Source organism: Ovis aries, chromosome 26, assembly GCF_016772045.2.
Source record: "Ovis aries strain OAR_USU_Benz2616 breed Rambouillet chromosome 26, ARS-UI_Ramb_v3.0, whole genome shotgun sequence".
NCBI lineage: Eukaryota > Metazoa > Chordata > Mammalia > Artiodactyla > Bovidae > Ovis > Ovis aries.
In genome coordinates, this window is record NC_056079.1 from 13,838,704 (window position 1) to 13,860,315 (window position 21,612).

The 21,612-nt window shown below is 41.3% G+C and overlaps 1 protein-coding gene across 5 annotated transcripts in view; it reads left to right on the plus strand.

Annotated features, from left to right (window-relative positions):
- Positions 1-11,709, plus strand: part of STOX2 (storkhead box 2) — a 197,365-nt gene extending 185,656 nt beyond the window's left edge. For 3 of the 5 annotated variants that reach the window (XM_042241386.2, XM_042241388.2, XM_042241387.2), the window contains exon 4: positions 5,019-11,709. In XM_042241386.2, the coding sequence (XP_042097320.1) occupies positions 5,019-5,214 (196 nt within the window). In that variant the 3' untranslated portion in view covers positions 5,215-11,709. Of the gene's footprint in view, positions 1-36 lie in introns of all 5 variants that reach the window. The other 2 variants (XM_027962615.3, XM_060406912.1) reach the window with 2 other exon arrangements.
- The last annotated feature ends 9,903 nt before the right edge of the window (positions 11,710-21,612 follow it).

Genomic DNA, 21,612 nt, shown 5'->3' on the forward strand with positions numbered 1-21,612 from the left:
GTATTGTTAACAGCCTGTTTCTGACTTCTTTTTCAGGAATTGAAACAAATGTTTCTGCAGCTGTAGAGATCACCAATCTGGACTGGTGGGTTGGCTCCTTCCCATCCAATCTAAGACCAACATTTCCCAGTATTTCGATGTTGATATTGCCACCATGCTGATAAAGGAAGGGTTGTTGTTTTTTTTTTTTCTTTAAGTTTTTCAAAAAATAGTAGCTTTTTGAGTGAAATGAGTAGTCAGTGTGATGGTGGGAGGTAGGGGTTGGGAATAACTTGATTGACTCAAAGATGGGGAATCCATCTAGTGAGAATATAATAGCTCATCTCACAACCTCTGCAGTGGATCTAGAAGCTTGTTATCATCTCAACCCTGACTTTCTGTGCAGCCTGCACCCCTTGCTCTCATACACCTTCCTCTCACCACTCAAAAGTCTGCACGCACATGGAACTGGTCCCGTCCCAGGAAGACCGAGGGCCTGTGCTCTGTTAGATCGAAGTGCATGCCAGCACTTTTTCTCCTCCTGCAGAATTGGCGCTTTGTAGGCACACCGATCGTGGTGCCTTCTTTTTGGTAGGTGCTGGTAATTCAGCAGAGGGTTAACAGCTGAGTGTGCAGTGCCCAGTGGCCACAGCCAGGGCACTGAAGTGGTTCAGAGGGTTAGGAAGCAAAAGGGAGTCTATGCCACTTTCCTTTTTTTCTCCTTAATTCTTCCTTCTCTTCCAAGAGTGACTTGGGACCTGACTCTCCTTCTGAATTCTACTCCAGATTGGTGACTCTGAGATGCAGAAATACTGTTGAGAGATTGACATCTCCCATTAGTTGTGATTCCCAACTTTTTGTAGTAGTTTGTATTTGAACAAGTCCAAGATACGAATACATATTTCTTATATTTATTTTAATTTTAAGAATTAAAATTAGTTGCATTGTAATCCTTTGACTCTGTCTCTGGGTAATTTGGAGACAGAGCATCCCAAAACCAGAACTGGGAATCATTCATCTGTTTGTCTCATATTAGACCTTGGTTATTTCTTAAAGGGCTAGTTCTTTATTACCATTATTATTATTGTCAAGTAACGTTTCTTTTCTGAGTTAACACGTGTGGAAGTCTGATGTCTAAACAAACCACGGAGATGGCACCCTGGTTAACGTGGAAGCCAGGAGCTCCAGGTCTCCTCTGCCCACCCTCAGGGACCTTAAAACTTCAGGGGGGCCATGGCACTCAGTCGGCAGACTACTGGCCTGTTAAGTGACTTTGCTCAGAAATAATTTTTGCTAAATGTTTTTTAATCCCAAATGAAATCTTAATTTATATACCAATTGTTTTACATATTCTTTTCTCTCTGCTTCCCTCTTCTACTCTCGTTTTTCCTCTTGATTTCCTAGTAGGGGATAGCAGATAAGCGTAACTAAAAGTCTGCCATTGGTGGTAGACATTCACTACCATTGCTTGTGGAAGGTATGGGTTATTGGCCTGGACCTCCGGCTCTGCTGTTTCTTATTCTATGGGCTCTCCCTGCTCGATGCTTCTCCACACCAGTTTCCAGCTCTTCACGGGGCACGCTTGGCCCCTAGACCTCCACAGAGGGAAAACCACCATGCTCCAGAGATAGTTGCAAGGGGGACATTGAGAGGTTAATGGGTTCTGACTCAAAACCTGGCCACTGCATAATATTGAACGTTTTTTGTTATGGGGGCAGGTAAACAGAAATGTTCATGGAATTGTTGAACCAGTCTCTCCACAGAATATATTTTATTATCTCTGAATTAGGAGTACAGATTATGGAATTGATGAACAGGATCATTTCTTGAACAAAGCTTATTTGCATAGCTTTAATAGTGTACTCAGGGTCAAATGTGCTGTCCTGGTAGGTCATCCTGAGGAGTCTGTCTTCACTCAGGAGCTATCTTCCCTTTCTTATTAGGTAGAATTTTCTTTATGGAAATATGGAGATCACCCATAAATGTCATGCAGTTAGGCAATCTACAGAACAATTCCTGATCGCACCCCTTTTGTTTTTCATATCCTTTGGTTAGAACCTGAGTGAAAAACTTATTTTTGATATTTATTTTAAAATTATATTTCCCCTCTACTTAGATAAATTTACTAAGTTACCTTTCGGATGCATGAGGATTGTCTGTGAAGGAGAATATTTGAGTTACAGGGGGTTTTACTCTCCAGTGTAAGGAGTCTTTTAGCCAAATAGCATTATGATGCTGACACGGCTCCACCATTACAGATACAGGAATCTTCAGGGGCCATTTATTCAAATCTTTCCGTGAAAGAGCTCACTGAGCAACAAAGGTCCAACCTGCGCCACCACCCCACTGCCCCTGCCAAAAAAAAAGGTGATCTCCACACTGTCAAGTCTTCAGTGCTGACTCAGAAGTCATGTTCGGCCACATTTCCAAAGTTCTTTAGGCCCCCTTAGTCAGGAAGATCCTCTGGAGAAGCGAATGGCAACCCACTCCAGTATTCTCGCCTGGGAAATCTCATGGACAGAGGAACCTGGCGGGCTACAGTCCGTGGGGGTCACAAAGAGTCAGACAAGACTGAGCGACTAACACGTTCACTTCAAAGTGCGTTGAGAGAAGGAAACGAGGTAGAAATTTAAACTATGCCGTGAGATCGAAAGTTGCAAATGAAGACACCTGTCGTGCAAAGCCTGCTATTCCAGAGTTGAGGCTGAAAGCCTGTTGATAAACACAGTATGAGAATCAGAGGGCTCCAGGCTGCCCAGCACGTGTCTGATGCGTCCTGTGCTGTCCAGGTGTGGGCCCAAGGGGAGTGCATGCAAGGCACGGTACAGCAGGGCCTCTTGGTTCAGTTCTTCTGCCTATAAAATTCTGAGATTTTATAGGTTTTATAGATTTGTATAGATTGCACTCCATTAGCTCTCTTTAAAAAAGTATGACATTTTAAATGTGACGACTATTGTTACTGCTTACCTTCCATCTCCATGAATTGTTTCATTGTCATATCCACAGCCTTCCATATGACTGTCAAACACTGTACTCACTGTTACAGTAGTAATGAGATATATCCTTTGGAGACACTGGAATGCCCTGTTGTGTTTACCACTATTATTATGTTGGCCGTGGTCAAAGGTAGTCCGAGGTATCTTCGAGCACGTGTAGCTCCCACCTTAGGCCATCTGTTACAGTGATGTGTGTTGACGGTACCTGACGTACAGTAGGGACTTGATAAGTTAAATTCCCACTTCAAAAACTGGTTTAAAAGTGAATTCCTTGGACCTCAAAATGCATTTTCCCATAGGAAAAAAAAGTCACTAGTAATACATAGATTCCCAAGCCTCCCCACAGTGACTGGTTTTTTTCATGCGATGCCAGATGTACAACAGAAATAACTCACATTTGTCTAGCTTTTGGGTGTACAGATCTTTCCTGGTTGCTTATTTCTTCTTCTGAGTCACTCACTGAGTAGGTACAGCGCAAAACTCAACCTGCTTTAAAGATGAGGAAGTCAAATGCCCTAAAAAGTTGCTATTGTGATTACGAATGCAACCCAAGGAGCGTGTCACAACCTCTCTGGGGTTCTACATGTTTCTTGTCCTTTTTCCTTCCTCCACCTGACTCTCAGTTGTAGTCCTGGAAAAACATTGATGGATTTTCTTAGAGGAGATGTAAGGCAGGTAAGTAGGTAAGTCTAGTGTTTTTCCATCACTTAATGATGATATTTTGGAGGATTCCTTAGATATGCCCAGATTGACCGTAAGCATCATGAAAGAATGTGATTTACTTCTATGAATGTATAAACGCTCTGGAGGTACCCTCTGCAGTCAGGAAGCGTTCAGTTGTCTTTTTGGTAGTCGGTAAACAAACTCCCTCGTAAACAACTAACTCTTGGCTTTTTGATGAGAAACAAGCTTAAGGCCACAAAGGGTCAGGATGAAATACCCTGTCAGGCATGGCTGCCAAGGTATAATGTTCAGACAGACTCGCTATGGGTTTTGGATGAGAATGAAAGCCAGGTGGTGAGGATGTCCACTGGGTGGTTTAACTTTAAATCAGTGATGGGGACCAACGTGGAAGAATATTTTATAAACCTTGAATCTATCCAATCGGGTGGATGTTTTGAGCATCATTATGGTTTCTTCTACCTTTTTGTGAGCTGGTAAGTTTCGCATTACCATTTTGAGGACCTAGAACATGAAACCCACTCAGTTCCCATCAGTCAGGCCAAGTAATCTTATATCTGTCATTGTCCTACACATTTGACATGTTAAATGTTGTAAACCTCTTGGGACAATAAAATAGATTTAAGTATTTCTAAATTAGAAAAAAGAGAAATCGAAATACTAAAGCTCTAAAATCACCTCTAAAGATTCCTTTAAAAAGTCAAATATTTCTACCAAAGTGGAAGAAGGGAGGAAATAAATGCAAATAGAGAAAACCTTAGATTCCTTATCTGAAAACAGAACGTACATTAACTAAGGTGTTACATATTTAAAACAGAGGTATGGCGTCTGTAAAAAAGAATGTTATTCCCATCACTGCTGCAAATTGGCTAGTGTCCAGCTTGAAGTTTACCTCCAGAATCAAAAATCTACTAAGCAAGAATGAAAACAGAATCATTAGGATAAAGTATGCAGTTGATTCAGGAGCAATTCTATCCATGAATTTTGAGCCTGAAATGAAATCATTACCTTTGTATAATTTACAAAGTCTTTAGTCTTTTTTAAAAAAGGAACACGAGAGCCATCTATCACATCAGATTTTGAAGGCGTTTCCTTGAATGTGAAAGTCTAGGAAAGACATATATTTAGTTGCATGAAAACCCTTTACTCAGTGTGCTGCTGCTGATAACATGTCTTGTGAAAAGCTTCTGGAGTCCAAGTTGCTGGAGCATATGTGAATAATCAGTATGAGATGCTCTATACATGACATGATAAACCGACAGAAGAAATCCATTAACTCCATCATTTGCTCTTCCTCTAGGGCTCAATATATAATTATTTATGTTAAAAACCAAACCAAACAAAACCTTTTTACTCTTGTAGCACTCGGGAGAGCCTGGCTTCCAACACATCAAGCATTGTTGAAAGTAACCGTCGTCAGAACCCTACCTGGAGCCCGGCCCACGGCGGAGCTGGCCCGGCCTTCAGTTTCCGAGCAAGTACGGACCCCCCCACCAACGAAGCTGAGAAGTTACAGAAACCTTCCAACTGCTTGCAAGCTTCTGTTACTAGTGTGTGATAGTCATCCTGCCTCCGACCTCCCGTCTCATTCGATACAGCCAAGTTTACGACGCTGTGGCTGGTGTTTACATCTTTGGAAAGACAAGCATCTCAACGGCAGTTTTTGTGTTGACTTAAACTGTGCTGCTAAGTAGGCTAGGGCAAAAAACAACAACCGAAAAAATCTTTATTTCAGAGTATTGCTTTTCACATTTATGGCTCTGTAGCAACAAGAATAGCAGTAGGGTGATATGTATACTTTTGCTTCACTAATTGTAACTGAGCACACATAGGGAAGTCTAGACACTGTAAGTATAATACGCATTTTCGATGTCTTGCAGTTGCCAAGTCCATTTTAAAATGCCGCAGATGCGTGTTGCTCCCAGTCTGTGCCAGATGGTGCCACAGAACTGATCCTTGACACTTCCAAAAGAAAAAAAAAAAGATAAACAACTAAGCCACCATAAAATGTCAAATGCAAGGGTCTACCTTGAGGGAAATTGATGCCAAACTGACTGAAAGGGACCCCAGCCCTTTGTGTGTGAATCATTGAGGCCCCAGTCATTTTGCACTGTGAGTTTTTTTGACACGATTTTGTAGGAGCCCATGGAAGTGTGTCAGAAGGGGTCGTGATCCAAATACTGGGAGTGTTTGTTTTCAGGATTTTGTTTTTTAAGTGTCACGGATGCTTGTCTGATATGTTTAACCTTCCATCATCACAAACAGGAATATAGGCCTTTGATTTTGAAATGGACAAAGGAAGGGTCCCCCAGCCTGGCTGGGGCACAGCACTGAGTGATGGGAGAGGTAATGCGGATTTTTAAAAAGGTGTTCATCAGATAGTGAAGGAAGAGCATTTCTTCCTTGTGAGACTTAAGGGTGATGCTATCTTACTATCAGAGATAAACGATAATTTGTTTAAAAGCAAAATGTTCTTTGTGATACAAATGAAGACTATGGCCTGGGGACGTTATTCTTTCTAATGGAAGGACATAAATCTATTTTATGTAGTTTTAAATAGAATGCCTAAATTAGGCTGTGGGAGATAATTTTTAGTGGTTATAGGAAAGAGCAAATTTAGGGAGAGTTGAACTTCAGGCCTTTTATTCCTGGGAAGATATCTATAGAGAAAACTTTAAAATACTTTTTGATTAGAAATATACATGTGCCCATGTAATTAACAACAGAATGTGATCATTCTGCAAGTGTGGTGGAACCCTAACAGTATGCCCCCTAAATTTATCAGAATAACAATTATGCATACATGAACTATGCCAGAGTAATGTTTACAGAAACTTTGTAACCAATTTCAGGAGGCATTTTTAGGTGGATGTATAGTTTTTAGCCCAGTTTATTTCAGGATGATTTGTTAATTACATTTTGTTTTGGTTTACAATGTCATGATGACTACAGAGAAGGTTCTCAGCAACAAAGGGATTACAAATAATCAAGATTCATTTCTCTAGGAAAGAGATGGCTCCAAAGTTCCCGTGTCTTATTTTAGGAGAACCATGGAATAAATCTGTAGATAATGGAAATTTATTCACAAAAGGATTTCATTTGATACCAGTAAATGGTCTGACCAACAGTTTTATTTAGCTGAGTGGCATGTGATGTTTGGAGCCATATACCATAAAATAAATACCCAAAAATAAATCTAAAATATTTGCACCTCGGATTTCAGGAATTGGCATAAATTGGCAAAACACTTCTGCTTCAGTATTAGGTTGAGTCACTAGCCATCTGTTTAAAGAGTAGAGTCTTTAAATAGACACAGTTGGGCTGTTTCTTGAAACATTTAGAGACTCTCTCATGCTTTTTCAGATAGCTGGAAGTTTCGTTGGGTCAAACTGGACTCGTCAAGTTTAGTATAGTTTCCTTTCTTTGTGCTTATAGTGAAACGTGAGCACGTTTCTTGGCAAACTCCCACACCTTCAAAATGCTTCTGTCAGTTGGCTTTCAGTCTCACGCTTTATTTCCTCCAAGGCATGCCTTGATTGCTTAGAAATGCACTCTTGTCTCACTGCTTAAATTTGTCCAGAAGGAATGATAACGTATCCAATAGACTATACACAGAGTCTGTGTCCTTGGGGAGTTGTATACCACACAGTTACTAAATTCTTCTGTCTAAATTCTCTTTTTTTCGCCCCTAAACCTACCCTCCAGCGTGAATCATACAATCAGTTCATAAATAATAGAACCATTGAAACAATACATCAGCCTCTAGTTGATCCTCCTAAAGTAGCCATTAGAATAATCAAATACTGTGTGAACAGGAAAGAAAAGCATTACCTTTACAGAGAAGCTTTAAAATATGAATTTATCAATATTTCACAAGAAATAGGTTTACAGAAGACATTTGAATAAAATGTGTACACTCTTTGCCCGATGCTATGGGGTACATGATTTAGGGGGAAAAAAAGAACAAACTCCCTTAGACCAGCAGCCAGTAGCATAGAAACGATGGACTTCAAGGAGGATATGGTGTGAGCAGACGTTCCATGCAGATGCATACCCGTCTGAATCGAATTGGGATGCCTGAATGAATGGGGGAGAAGAGGGGGCTGGAAGCACGTTACGAGTACGACCCCAGATGGTCTGCGGTGATGTTCTCAGTAACCCGCTCCAACCTTTGCCCGCGTCCTTTTCCTCCGGTGAAACGATCGCTTTGTGGCCCACGGCTGCTTACCTAGACTTCACTTAGAGTTTATCAACTGAAAGGTTTACAAAACTGAATCTGGTTGAATCTCTGTGTAGCGTTCAACTTTAAAGGGTCAACCCATCTGTCGGCATTTTGCACACTTATGTATTATTATGATACAGCATATTACTTTATGGTAATTTTTATTTTTACATATAACTACCTCCATAAATTTGATGAAGCGGCCGCAGTGCGTTCAAGTGTATTGTTCAGAAAAGCAAAGTTGACAACGTTCTTAACCATTAGGCCATGGCATTCTGTGTGTGTGTCAGTGGTTGCCTATGTGGACTCGTGACTGTCTCATTGCCATGGTGTTTTTTTGATGGCATTATTTCATTCTCAGCTGTAAACCCGTCTCTTCTTTCCCACAGAAAGCGCACTTGATTTTGTTATGAATGAAAAGTTTAAATTTCTTGTCTCCCCCGCCCCTGCCCCCACCTCATTCCTGCTAAGAGCTCTCTCTGGCCAAGAGCCAGTTGATAAACATGATTTAGCAAGCTATTTACTCCTATGAAAATCTGATTTGAATTCTAGGTTTTCGGTCATAAGACACACCAGAAATTTGGACTGCCAACTTTGAAGCACTTTGGGCCTCTCTGCCTTCACTTGCATGCTACCGTATTGAGCCCAGATTTCATTGGAATTAAAAGAGCTGTGCTTTGTATCCACAATTTCCGTTCCATAATTTGTATTTCATTTTATATATTTTGCACATCTCAGGGGACCTTCATAAGCATATGAAAGGGGGTTGCCATCAAGTAGAGAAAATGGGAAGAGCTGAAAGAGGACTAGCTGGATAAAAGTAATAAATGACTGCTTTTCTGATGTTGTGAAGTTCAAGTTCAGGAAGCATCCAGTGAAAGTTAATCTGGAATCACAACGATGTGAACACCAGCTGTTCCTCAGTCTCCCTTTTTCATAATCCAACCAGCATTTCTAAAATGTAAGTTTAAATTATATTGCAGTCACCGTGGGGAGGGAAAAAAAAAAAGAAACCTGTTCAGCAGCAAAGAAAGCATTGTTTGTTTTTTAGGTTGGCACAGCTTTGTAAAATTCTACCCAGGACAAACCACTTATCACCACAAAGTGTACTTGAAAATAAAGTTTTTAACTTAAATGATAGGCATATTGCTCACCATACAGTAGTGATCTTGATTTGAAAAGCCTCACAATGTATAACATGGGCAGTGTTTGGAGCTTGATTAAAAACCAAGAGCAACCTACGAGCACTTCGCACATTCATTTTGGGACCTCAAAGTGCTTCCAAAGCATTCGGATTCACAGTTCACAAAGCAGGTCTTATTTGTAATACCCGTACTTGAACAAACAGAAGGAGTGACATAAGATTACCCAGAAACACAGTGGCAGCTATCAGTGATCTATTTTCTATCTGTTTGATAGACCATCATGAGAAATCACGAAATACAATGCTATTTTTCTGATGTGTGCTAATAAAGTCGAAGAAAACAAATACAACTTGACACCTTTGTCCATTTTCATTCAAAAAGTTCAGGGTGTTGGGAATTTGACAAAAAAAAAAAAAAAAAAAAGCCACCCAGATGCCCTTGGGGTCTGAAGTAGATCTGGCTTGCACACACGTGTTTGCAGTTTCCCATGGGCTTCTCTCAATCCCGTGCTAAAATACCATCTTTCAGGAACATGACTGCCCCTGGCAGTGGAAGGTGCTGATACAGAAACTTTCACTAAAAAAACCCTTTTATCAAGTCCTCTGCACAGTGCTTCTCAGCACAACTGAAATTGAGTATACTGAGCCCTAATCTGAAGAATCTGGAGTTGCCAGGGAAGCTGATCTAGTTCCAAGTGGGTTGTTTTTTTTTTTTTTTTTTTTAAATCTCAAATTAGGAGATAAAAGATCCTGGTCAAGGACCTTCTCCATTTATCACAGGCCAGTCACAGAACCAGCTGGCAGTGCACCATCGGGCGACAGTGGCCCCCACGGAAGTGATCCTTTCCTTCCCCCACCGACCCTGACTCTCCATCACCCACCCCAGCTCTCTTATCACCCCACCATCCTCAAATTTCTGCACACACAGGGCTTGAGGAAGCTAGGACGCAGGAAAAATGGAGGCAAAAGCCACGGAAGACATTGCTTTGCTCTGGGTTAGTAAAATACAGACAGGAAAGAGATTATTATCGGTCTGATCTTTGCCAAGTAAGATAAAGGAATCAGCCATCACTCTGTCAACTCTCCCAGAAGGTTTTACAGTATTCCGGATACATCCAATCTTTTCCCATAGATGTTTTTATTTGGGAGAGCTTTCATAAATTAGATCTATGAGAAAATTCATTACTCTATTTCCTGGGGTGTTGGAACCACACACTGCCATCTCCCTGATGGAGTTCATCTCTGCGTCTTTTACAGCACCATCCTAGCCATGGCTCCTCTCACAACAGAGTCCTGTGGGTTTTTTGTTGTTTTTTTTAATTTTCTATTTTTTTTTAAATTATTTTTTAATTGGAGACTAATTTACAATATTGTATTGGTTTTGCCATACATCAGCATGAATCCACCATGGGTGCACGCATGTTCCCCATCCTGAACCCCCCCTCCCACATCCCTCCCCATACCATCTCTCTGGGTCATTTTTACAGTTGTTCTAGGACTTACAGTGGCTGGTTTGCAAGGTTCAGAATTCTACAAGGCTCGAGGGGGACTATACCTTCTTCTGATGATTGTATATTACCAGTTACAGGGCTTTCTTTGCTCCTTACTGTCCTCAAACGTGAACATACGCACACACACGCTCTGCCAACGAGGAAAGGGGTTGTTTCCCAGGTGAGGTGGCCAAGACTCTGGAAGCCAGGGTAAGGCCAGAAGCCTTACCCATCTTTTCCGAGAATGTTTAATGTTTGGTCCACATACAGCTGCCTCCCTCTTTGTCCAGAGCCTGGTTTTGACATGCCTGTTCCCTTGTGCCCCGCCTCCCAAAAGAGGTACCAAACCCGAGATCTGAGGTCTCCAGCACGAATCCTCTGCAGTTATACAAAATCCGTCCTGTCGTGTACACACACAGCTCCTGGCCCGCCCTACCTCCCAGTCCGCCCTCCCTGCCTCCTCCCCACTTAGATCCCGATACACCTCCAGGGTTTCCACATCGGAAGGGCAAAGCAGTGTGTGGTACTGTGCGCACAAGGATGGGTTAGGAATAGAGCTGCCCTAGGGTCACCTTCATGTAAGTATTGACAGCTACAAATTAAGGTCCTTAGAGTAGTTGACGTAGATACAACTGTCTAGAAGAGAATTAAATTTCAACGTTCAGTTTAAAGGGATCATAATTCTGCAGGTATCTTTCTCCGAGTGACTGAATGTGACTATTGCATTAGGGTAAATGAATTAAGAAGTGCAAGTGGGATTTACTGTATGTTAGAAAGGAATTTTGCAGCCAAGACTGCCTTGAATAAAATGTGTTTGCACTGAAAAAAAAAATTTTAAATTACTTGGTCTCTGGTTGCTGTAAAGGTCATCCAAGATGGATGTTCTGTTTATATTGTATAGTATTTCATATGAAATAATTACAGTTCATGAAATGTCTTCCCTAATGTTACTGATTTATAACAGCACATTTGTAACATGGTTTTTATCGTGTCAGTGTACCATATTGTAAATGATGATTACTTGTCATGCTTAGTATAATAACTTAAAAGAAAAAAAAGCACAGGGATTTTTGTAAGTCTATATTTGAAAGTCCCTCCATATGGTAATATTGTGTTCATGTTGTTTATGTAGTGTTGTGTGAAATATCCATTTTGGATTGTGTTACTTTTTAAGATATTAAATAACATTTGGTTATATGTCTAAGTGGATTTTTTTTTTTTTTGGGTACTTGAGAGAAAAAAACCTTACATGAGACCACTTTATTTCTCTCCTCAATTAATATTACATCATAACAGAATTTTATTGCACAGTCTTGGTTATTAGAGCTTTTGAATTAAAACAACTGAAAATGGAAATTCCTGATCAACATCTTTTCCAGGAATGTTTAAAAAGATCCCATTTTTAGCCAGCTATTCAAATTTAAAACCGAGCGAGGCTTACAGAGGCATATAATTCAGTTTTCTAAATGAAATTATGAAGTAATGTGGTCAGTTTGTTTTCTTGTCACTCATATCATATCTTCTACCCCCGAGTGAATGTGGTTCCCCTCTCCAGCACCCACTCGGAAGCTATCCACGTTCTCCAGGGAGGCCTTTTTGTACCGGTTTTGAGTGCCTCCGTGTTTAACTGCCTTCAGAATCTATTATCCATTTCTCTGACTCTCCTCAGTGGTGACCAAACTTTGTCCTGGGAGAACGGACCTCCTTTTTTCAAACCCAAAGTGACCTGCTGTCGAACAAATGATGGAGCTGGGAAACATTATTAGTCAATAACAGTATGGAGCTGTAAAGTCTAGCCTCATTTTCTTGTGAAGGTGATACCCAAAGCAGACGTCCCAAAAGTGTTCTGAACAATGACAGAGCCATTTGGGTAAGTGTGGAAAACCTAAGGGGACTCCTTTGAAGGACAAGGCTTATTTTTAATTGTTTGTCTATACAGACGCTTCATGTTTCAAGCGTGTGATAGGGGAAACAAGAATACTGGAAGTATACTTTGAATTGTATGCTAGGAGCAAAATCCTCTATGCTGGAGGAAAGGTAATTGTTCCTTTCAGAACCTTCCGGTGAACTGGACACAGGAGGAAATGTAGTGACTCACCAAGAAGCTGGAAGGCAGGATTCTGACTCCTCTGAGAGAATGGTCACAGTTCATAAAAATCTTTTCTTTCGAAAGGAAATGGTATGGTTTTAACTTATTTTTAAGTGTTTAGAGTGGTGTGTTTTTTCCTCCGTAAGGAAAATCCAGAGTCCTCGGTATTTGTCATCTCCGCTCTTGCAGCTGTGAAATCAAGAGCCGCTGAATAATAAAAAGAAGTTATTCACCTGACTTTAATAATTTATTTCACTGTGAAACCTTACCCCTACTGTGGGAATACCTGGATTTAGTGACATTCCCCCTCTGAGCTCCGTGGCTCCAGACTCTTCCTGTAAAGCAAACAGCTAGTCATCTAACCCACGGGATAAGTGCGTGTGATGAATGTTCACAGAGCGTCACACACTGCACAGGAATTTCAAGAAAAAACAAGTCACCTGCATGCATGGTACCCTGGGTAAGGTTTGGGGTGAATCTTCTCAAAAACAGTGCATTAGAGGTATGATGGTAAAAGGGGGAAGAGAGATGCAATGTGTTAAAAGAGAAATAAGGCCAGAGATGTTAGCTTCGAATTCAGAGGGCAAGGTTGGACTACTGATGCTCAGTGAAGACCGGATTCTGTCTTCCTAAGTCAGATCTAGGACTGGTGTCTGGCTCACATGGAATGAGTGTGTCGGCCTGTTGTGTGTCTGAGTGATGGTGTCCGTGGGTTCCTTAGACAGCCTCTAAAGTCGGTCCAATACTCGCCTCCAGGCCAGCTTCCCTCACGGGCCCTTGTTGCTCTTCCTTGCTGTGAAGCTCCAGGCATCATTTTTCTTTTCTATTACCTGGGGTTTGTTTCACTTTATTACTCTTTCCTCTATATAAAACTAAGAATTTTTGTGTTACGCTTTCTAGTCTATTAATGTTTAGACTCATTCCTAATCTCAAGTGTATATCTGTAATAATGTAGCATATAATAATACAGAATAGGATATATAGAATAGGATATAACACTAATTATATTAGTAATAATAATAATACAGGGAAGCGTGGTGTGCTGCTTGGGGTCACAGGATCAAATACGACTTAGTGACTGAACAACAACAGGATTATGTTAATAAGGACATTATAGTACAATGTAAAATATAAAATTAATATAATGTATATTACTGTATACTTGTATATAATTCAGATTCATATACACTCAGCTCAGTTCTGTTCAGTCACTCAGTCATGTCCGACTCTTTGCGACCCCATGAATCGCAGCACGCCAGGCCTCCCTGTCCATCACCAACTCCCGGAGTTCACTCAGACTCACGTCCATCGAGTCAGTGATGCCATCCAGCCATCTCATCCTCTGTCGTCCCCTTCTCCTCCTGCCCCCAATCCCTCCCAGCATCAGAGTCTTTTCCAGTGAGTCAACTCTTCGCATGAGGTGGCCAAAGTACTGGAGTTTCAGCTTTAGCATCATTCCTTCCAAAGAATACCCAGAGCTGATCTCCATATACATTATATATATTTATATCGTATTATATCTAATAATAACACATGAAAAGTTACATACATAATAATTTTGTATATAACTACAATTGATTACTAGCATTTAAATTTCACATTTATAGTCTTACACTCCTTGTATCCAGAGCCCACTGTCTTTGCTTGATCTCATTTCCACTCACCTTTGCACTGAGAAGTTGTTCTCCAGCACAGGGATATAAACTTATCCCAGCTATCAAAGGCCTGAGAAGTCACTAGAAACTTTCATATATATAGATGGATGATGATAGACAGATAACATAGATATTGCATTAGACCAAAGATCTCCGTATTTTTTTATAGTCTGTAAAAGACAACAGAACGAGAGTGTGACTCTGTTGTAATGATGTATTGAAAATTTGTTTTCTTGGGAAATTGGTTTGGAACCCTCTTGTGTCCACGCTTCAAGCCAGCATCCGCCATTCTTTACTGTATCCTATACTGTGGGGAAAATTTCCCCCGGTAACGCACCTCGTTCAATGTCAATAACAGTTCAATGGTTCTAGCATTTAAAATCTCTTTCTTGAATTTTTCCCGCAATCATGAGATTTCCGCTGTTGCCATCCCATCTGACCGCAAAGGTGGCAGTGGGTCTGCCCTACACGGTCCAGCTTCACACTGCCTGTCGTTGTTGACAGGACATGTGACGGACTAACAAATCTTACATGGGTTGGAAAAGACAGGCATTGTTCTTTCCATTCCTTCCCTTCATATGTGTTTGATGGCCGTTATGGGACATCTGTGTCAATTGTCAAGAGATCGATATTCAGGCTGGGAACATTTCAGGATTCTCAGGGAGAGATGCCCTTGGAAACAGGAGATGCCATTTCCACAGCTGTATCCCTTCCGTGTCTCCTGCCTGTAAAAGGGACCCAATGAGATGGACCAGGGGCTCCATCTGGCCCTATAAGGAGTTAGGGAAATGGGTGCAATAGAGCTTATCTTTTACAGCTGACTTTTGTTCTAGCCAGTTGATAGAACTACCAGTGCTTTGAGAGACTGCCCTAAAGATTTCAGCCGTCAGAATATTTTGTAGATAGCTTATTGAGAACAAAGCACGTCCATTGCACTTTTAGACTTTTTTTGGCTGCTCTGCACAACTTGTGGGATCTTAGTTCTTCTACCAGGGATTGAGCCGGTGCCCCCTGCCGGGGAAGCATGGAGTCCTAACCACTGGGCCACCAGGGTGGTCCCCCGCCACTGCATTTTTAAACAAACATTGTATTACAGTTTTAGAATTACAGAATTATTGTGACTGCTGTATGGAGAATGCCTGTGTAGCTACCCCATCACCAGTTTCCCCTGTTATTAACTTTTTGCTTTAGTATGGTACATTGGTCATAATTAATGAGCCAATATTGACACATTATGAACTAAAGCAATACTTTATTCAGACTTCTTCAGTTTGTCCCGGCTGTCATTTTGTCGTTCCAGGAGGCAGTCTGGGACACCACATTATTATGTGGCCTTCGTCTCCTGCAATCTGAGTTTCTTAGACTTTGTTTTTGATGACTTGGTGGTTTTGAGGAGTACTGCTCAGGAATTTTGTATAATAGCTCTCAATCTGGGTGTTTCATGCTTTTCTGAAGATTAGGCTGGGCGTACAGGTTATGAGGGGGTCACAGGGGTCAAGTATCATTCGCATCATATATCAAGAAGGCATATTAACAATATGATTCATCACTGTTGACGGAAACCTCAGTCACCTGGCTTAAGATAACGTGAGGTCTCTTCACTGCCAAGTTACTCTTTTTCCCTCAGTTCTAGCTGTCCTTTTCGGAAGAAAGTCCCTAAGCTCAGCTCACACTGGAGTCAGGATTTACCCTCCATCTCTTGAAGGGTGGAGAATTTAAACAGATTATTTGAAATTCTGTATAGGAAATGTCTTCTTCCCCATTTATTTTGACATAATTGAGTCACATCAGTATCTGCTCAGTGTATGCTCGCTTGATTTATGTGTTGGGTTCCTACTTTTTGTATGTTATGCCTCAGTTTTTTTCAGCTTCTGCTCTCACTTGCTGCTTTGATGGGCTCCCATATCCCTTTGACCTACCCCCATTGTTATGATGGTTTGTTCATTTCTTTGTGAGCACGTCCTAATTTCCCGGCATTATAGGATGCTCTAGGCTCACTTTGTATATCCCACTCCAGTCTCTGAATCAGTCATTTCTCTACAGAGCACCTAGTTTCTTATATTGAAGGATGATAAGAAACCAAGATCTAGGGGATAGTTATGCCCACCCACCAGTATACTGGAGAGCCGTAATTCCTAAGTTTCTTCAGCTGATAGAGCGAGGAGAGACCTGTGTGTGTACTAACCTGTGTACATACATGTCAATAAATATCTCTGTGTGGAACATCGGTTATCTCTCATAAGCTAAATGTGAATTGACACTGATGTATCCAACTCTGATCCATTGCTACACAGATCCTTCTGCCTCCTGCCTCTGCTTATCTGTAACCTCCCACCCCAGCTGTGAGAAGAATCCTGGCTCCCATCATCTGCCATCCATCATCCATTTACTTAATCAGTTACAGTGTACACATTTAGTAGCTCATCCTTTGCATTTTATAAAACTGATTAGATAAATATGGATAAACATGGAAGTGAAAAAATGGAACATTTTTAACTTATTCTTGCTTACTATGGAAGTACTGTGAAGATCGTAAACCTTGGGCTTGTTAGTTCCTAGTGGGATTGCTCTAAAGAATTTTAAGGTTCAAAGGGTAAAAGGGCACGATTAATATTATTTAATGTGCTCCTTTCCTTATGTCACACTGTTAGTACTTGGAAAGAAAGTGGTATGTTGACTTAAGAGCAATATCCATATGTTTGATAAGACCTTACTTTTTTCTCCCCACTCCAGTCTGTGCAAATCTGAATTGTAACCATATTCCAAGGTCCAGATCAAATGTCTTCTCCATCACAAGGCCTCTCTGAACATCCCTTCCCACTTCTGTGTCCTGACAAGAGTATGGCCTCTTGCCCGCTCCTGCAGTAAATGTACCGTTTCCAACTCTGTGTTCCCAATTTTCGTTTTAAAGTCAGGACTTCAGACTCCCTCCCAAAACCATGACATTAACTAAACAATTTATGTCACTTTTATAATGATTACTGGATTTCCTGGGTTCGGGGGGGTGGGGATCTCCTCTTGTAACTGTTTCTCAGTGGTCCTTATGAGCTTGGAAAGTTCAGGTAGGCTAGGCAGTATAAGAAATGGGCTCAGTGAGGTGGCTTCTAGCAGGATTCCAACAACTTTAGGGGCTTATTAAAAGCGGAATGGGAAGCTTTAGTCCCTTCTTGCAAGGTTATCCCCATCATTCACTCCTGGGCTGTTACTCGGGAGCCACTGAACGAGCTGCTAACATGTGAAAGGAGCAGGCCTCACCCGCTGAATATGGGGAGTCCTTTTGTGTCAGTGTAAGAGACTGTGGGTGCAGAGTGGGTCTTCCCAAAGTGGTGGGGGTGTTGATGACCGTGGACACACTTTGTTTCTTTTTAACTGTATCTTAAATGTAAAGACTGCTGACTATTTATGCAAATGTTCCATAAAAGTATAATGAAAAGTTTACTTTCTTGATTTCACGGGTTTTTTCGCCTATCTTAACCACATGTTTTTCTATTTCTTGTCATTTCTTTCCCCAACCTCCAACCTCTTTTTTTTTTTACATCTCTAAGATTTTGACAACTCACTTTTAATATGCTCATTGCTCTCCCCTCCCCCATCTCACACTTTTAAAACAAGTCCTTGATTTTTCTTCCTTGATTATTGTTGTCACATCTGCCTATGACGTTGTCCCCAGCTGTGACTACTCATTTTGTAGCAGTGACTATTTTAAAAGCCCAACCAGGTAATAGCAAAATTCCTTGCTGCTGCTGCTGCTGCTAAGTCGCTTCAGTCGTGTCCGACTCTGTGCAACCCCTTAGATGGCAGCCTATGAGGCTCTCCCCGTCCCTGGGATTCTCCAGGCAAGAACACTGGAGTGGGTTGCCATTTCCTTCTCCAATGCATGAACATGAAAAGTGAAAGTGAAGTCTCTCAGTCATGTCCGACCCCATGGACTGCAGCCTACCAGGCTTCTCCGTCTATTATTCCCAAATACTCAAATTAGCTTTAAAAAAAGTTTTAAACATTGCTTTGGATTGACTGTGTACCAGATCCCCTCCCCTCAAGCTCTAGATCAGCTGTGGTGTTGGGAGTTGGCTTATTCAATAGGTAAGCTGGAACAACGTTATTCTCTGTGGCCCCAGGGTTCAGAAATGATGATGCAGTTTCTACCCTGGGGTGTGGTTTCGGGTCAGGATGAAGTCAATGATGACATAGTCTAGTTCCCTCTGGGGGTGTTTTAGGTAACTTAAATAGTCTTCTAATTCCATTCTTCCTAAAAGTCATGCCTCTACGAAATCTACATCTTAATTTTAGTTTTCTACCTATTCCAATTTTTCTACAGTAAGCACATATTGTTTTAAAGTCAGAATACTGTTTGTGAAAATGTAAAACATTTAAGAATACAATAAGTTGAAGAAGGGTGATAAATTGTGAGTGATGTGTGTCCTGTGTTTTAATCCTCCCTGGGCAGCCAAGTCCTACCTTTCCTCACAGCACTTTGTGGCCACTTCACCTCTGATGGGGACTACATGCTGAACCTTGAGATTTTTCTTGAGTATAAAAAGCCTTCTTGATTGTTCAAGTTGCAGATCTATGTATTTCCTGCTTTCCAGAGCATAAACAGTCTCCTGGTCTCAATAAAACGCAATCCAGAATTTCCTCAGATGAGGTAGGATTAAGAGAGGGGAAAAAACAGGATTAAAAGTAAGGGTTACTCTTCTTTTAGGGGCAGAGTAAAAGCCATCACGTCGGGGGGACGGTGAATCATTCGGAGCCCGGATAAGCTGGTGCTTGATTCATTTTCCTTAGTTGTTACTTTAGAAATTGAACATTCTTCCCAAATGATTTATCACAGCTAACTCATTTGCCCTCAGAATCCAGTTGAGAAGACTTTGCTGTCAGTCCAGTGTTAAGACTCCGAGCTTCCAATACAGGGGGCGTGGGTTCAATCCCTGGCTAGAGAACTAAGATCCCACATGCTGTGTGGCTTGGCCAAAAAATAAATATTAAAAAAAGAAGAAAGATTTTTTTTTTTCTTAAAGAATCTAAGTAAGAATCTTTAGATACTTCCTACTGCATCTGGAATCTAGTATTTATCAATTCATGTTGTACTTAATCAATTCTTATCATAATTTCTAATAAATATATCGCAATCATAGACATTAAAAAGTATCACCTCAAAAAGGTAGTCCATTAAGCAGTTGCAGTTTAAAAATTTAGGGCCTTGTAGGCGTAGACCAGATCTTTGCAAAACTAGAAAAGTAAATGAGGTCTAAATTGTTCCAGTTTTATTGAGTTATAATTGACATACAGCACTATGTAAGTTTAAGGTTTGTATATATTACATAATGGACTTCCCAGGTGGCACTGGGGGTAAAGAATCTGTCTGCCAATGCAGGAGACTCAAGAGATGCAGTTTCCATCCCTGGGGCGGGAAGATCCCCTGGAGTAGGAAGTGGCAGCCCACTCCAATGCTCTTGCCCGGAGAATCCCATGGACAGAGGAGCCTGGCGGGCTACAGCCCATGGGGACACACAGAGTCGGACACAGCTGAGCGCACACAGACACAGCACACAGTTTTGCAGATTCTGCTCCGTTGTAGGTTATTAGCCGATAATGGCTATAGTTCCCCACACTGTTCAGTATATCCTTGTTGCTTACCTATCTTTGTAGAGTAACCTGGATCTTCACTCCCTTACCCCCAACTTGCCCTCTGCCGTTCCCGCTCCCTGTTCATAACCACAAAATAATACAAATGAATGTATAAGCGAAACAGAATCCAACATAGTTCTAAAAAGCCAAACACGAGGGTATGTCACTGCCAAGCTGGAGCGCATTCTATGGAGATGTTCTGTACAGCCACTAACATTTTCCAAGGACAGGCAATCCTTTAAAACATTCCTTCCTACCGTTACAAGAATCCTGTTTAAACCAAAAGCCTCACCCTTAAGACAACCTGGAGATGTTAAGGTTTCTACTAGAAGTGAATAATGTGCCAGCTGTTGGCACAGCCTCTCACCAACACAGACCCCTGGAGCCATTGCTTCCGGATTCAATGTCACATTCACCCTTTTAAGGATGCTCTGTAGAAGTGAGCGCCGTACTCAAGGCTGCCCCTGGGTGGACCTGAGAAATGGGTGAATGAGCCTCGCCCTGGTCTCTGCTCATCAGTTCTCTCCTACAGCCTTGTCTCTCGGATACAGGAGGAAAGCCAACAACTATCTAGAAAAGTTCTCTTTTCCAAAGGGGTTCATGTTATAAAAGAACCTACAAGAGGAGAAAATCCTAGGGGGCACAACCTTCCGCCTAATCTCACAAGAGTCTGTCTGTGTGTCTTTCTGTCCCGTCAGTCTGTAACGAACTTCTGGAGGGGAAGGGCTGTTTCTTAAGTCATGGATGCTTTTCCTGTGCAGACACAAACCTCGATGTTTATGAAGGAATGAATGGATACACGCGCAAACAACGGAAGGCGTGCATGAGAGTGGCCGACGAAATGTAGGCACTGACGGTAAGATGACCTGCGACAAAGACTCAGATCCATGAGAGCCACCTGGAGCTCATTTCATTCTGCTTTTAAAGTGTGGCTAACCAGATGAGGAGACTGTGGAATAAAGGTCCATTCTTCCAAGAAGCCTCTCAGAAAAACCATGTGGCTCTGATTCTGATATCTATGTGGGGGCGGGGGGTGGCATTCTTGTCAATGTTCCTAGCGAGGTGTGATTAGCAAGAACTTTTAAAACAGAAACAATGATATTTGCAATATATTTGAGATAGCACATATTTATGTAGTTGAACACCAACTTCAGTAAAATTAGAATTAGGTTCATAATACAAATCTCTCCTGAACCCTTGTACCACGTGACCACTGCATTGTACATGGCTGGAGAGATTCCAACACATACATATGTATTCACGCATACGGACAATAGCAGTGCAGTATCGTACAAGTAGTGTGAGGAATGGGACAGCCATTCATAGGTGGGGAACAGATAAACATTTGGAATGTCTGGTCTATGTGTTATCCCTCACTGATATTAATGGGTTTTTTTGTTGTTGTTGTTAAAAACAAATATATGTTTATTATAGGAAATCTGAAAAATTATAAGAAAGCAGAAAAGAAGCAAACAAGAATTATGCATCATCATATCTCCCAAGATGATCACAAGTATTGTACAGTATGTATTTCTTGTTAATGTTTTTACATACTTTTTAAAAAAATTGGGACCACCTAGTCCAAACTATTTTGCAACCTGCTTTTCCCCCAAAGTTTTCATGAACATTTCTCATGACTTTAAATATTCTTCTGCCATGTTCCTCTAAATGGTTGCACAACAGGTCTTTCCTTGAATCATTTTCCTTCTGTTTCTCATTGTTGAACTA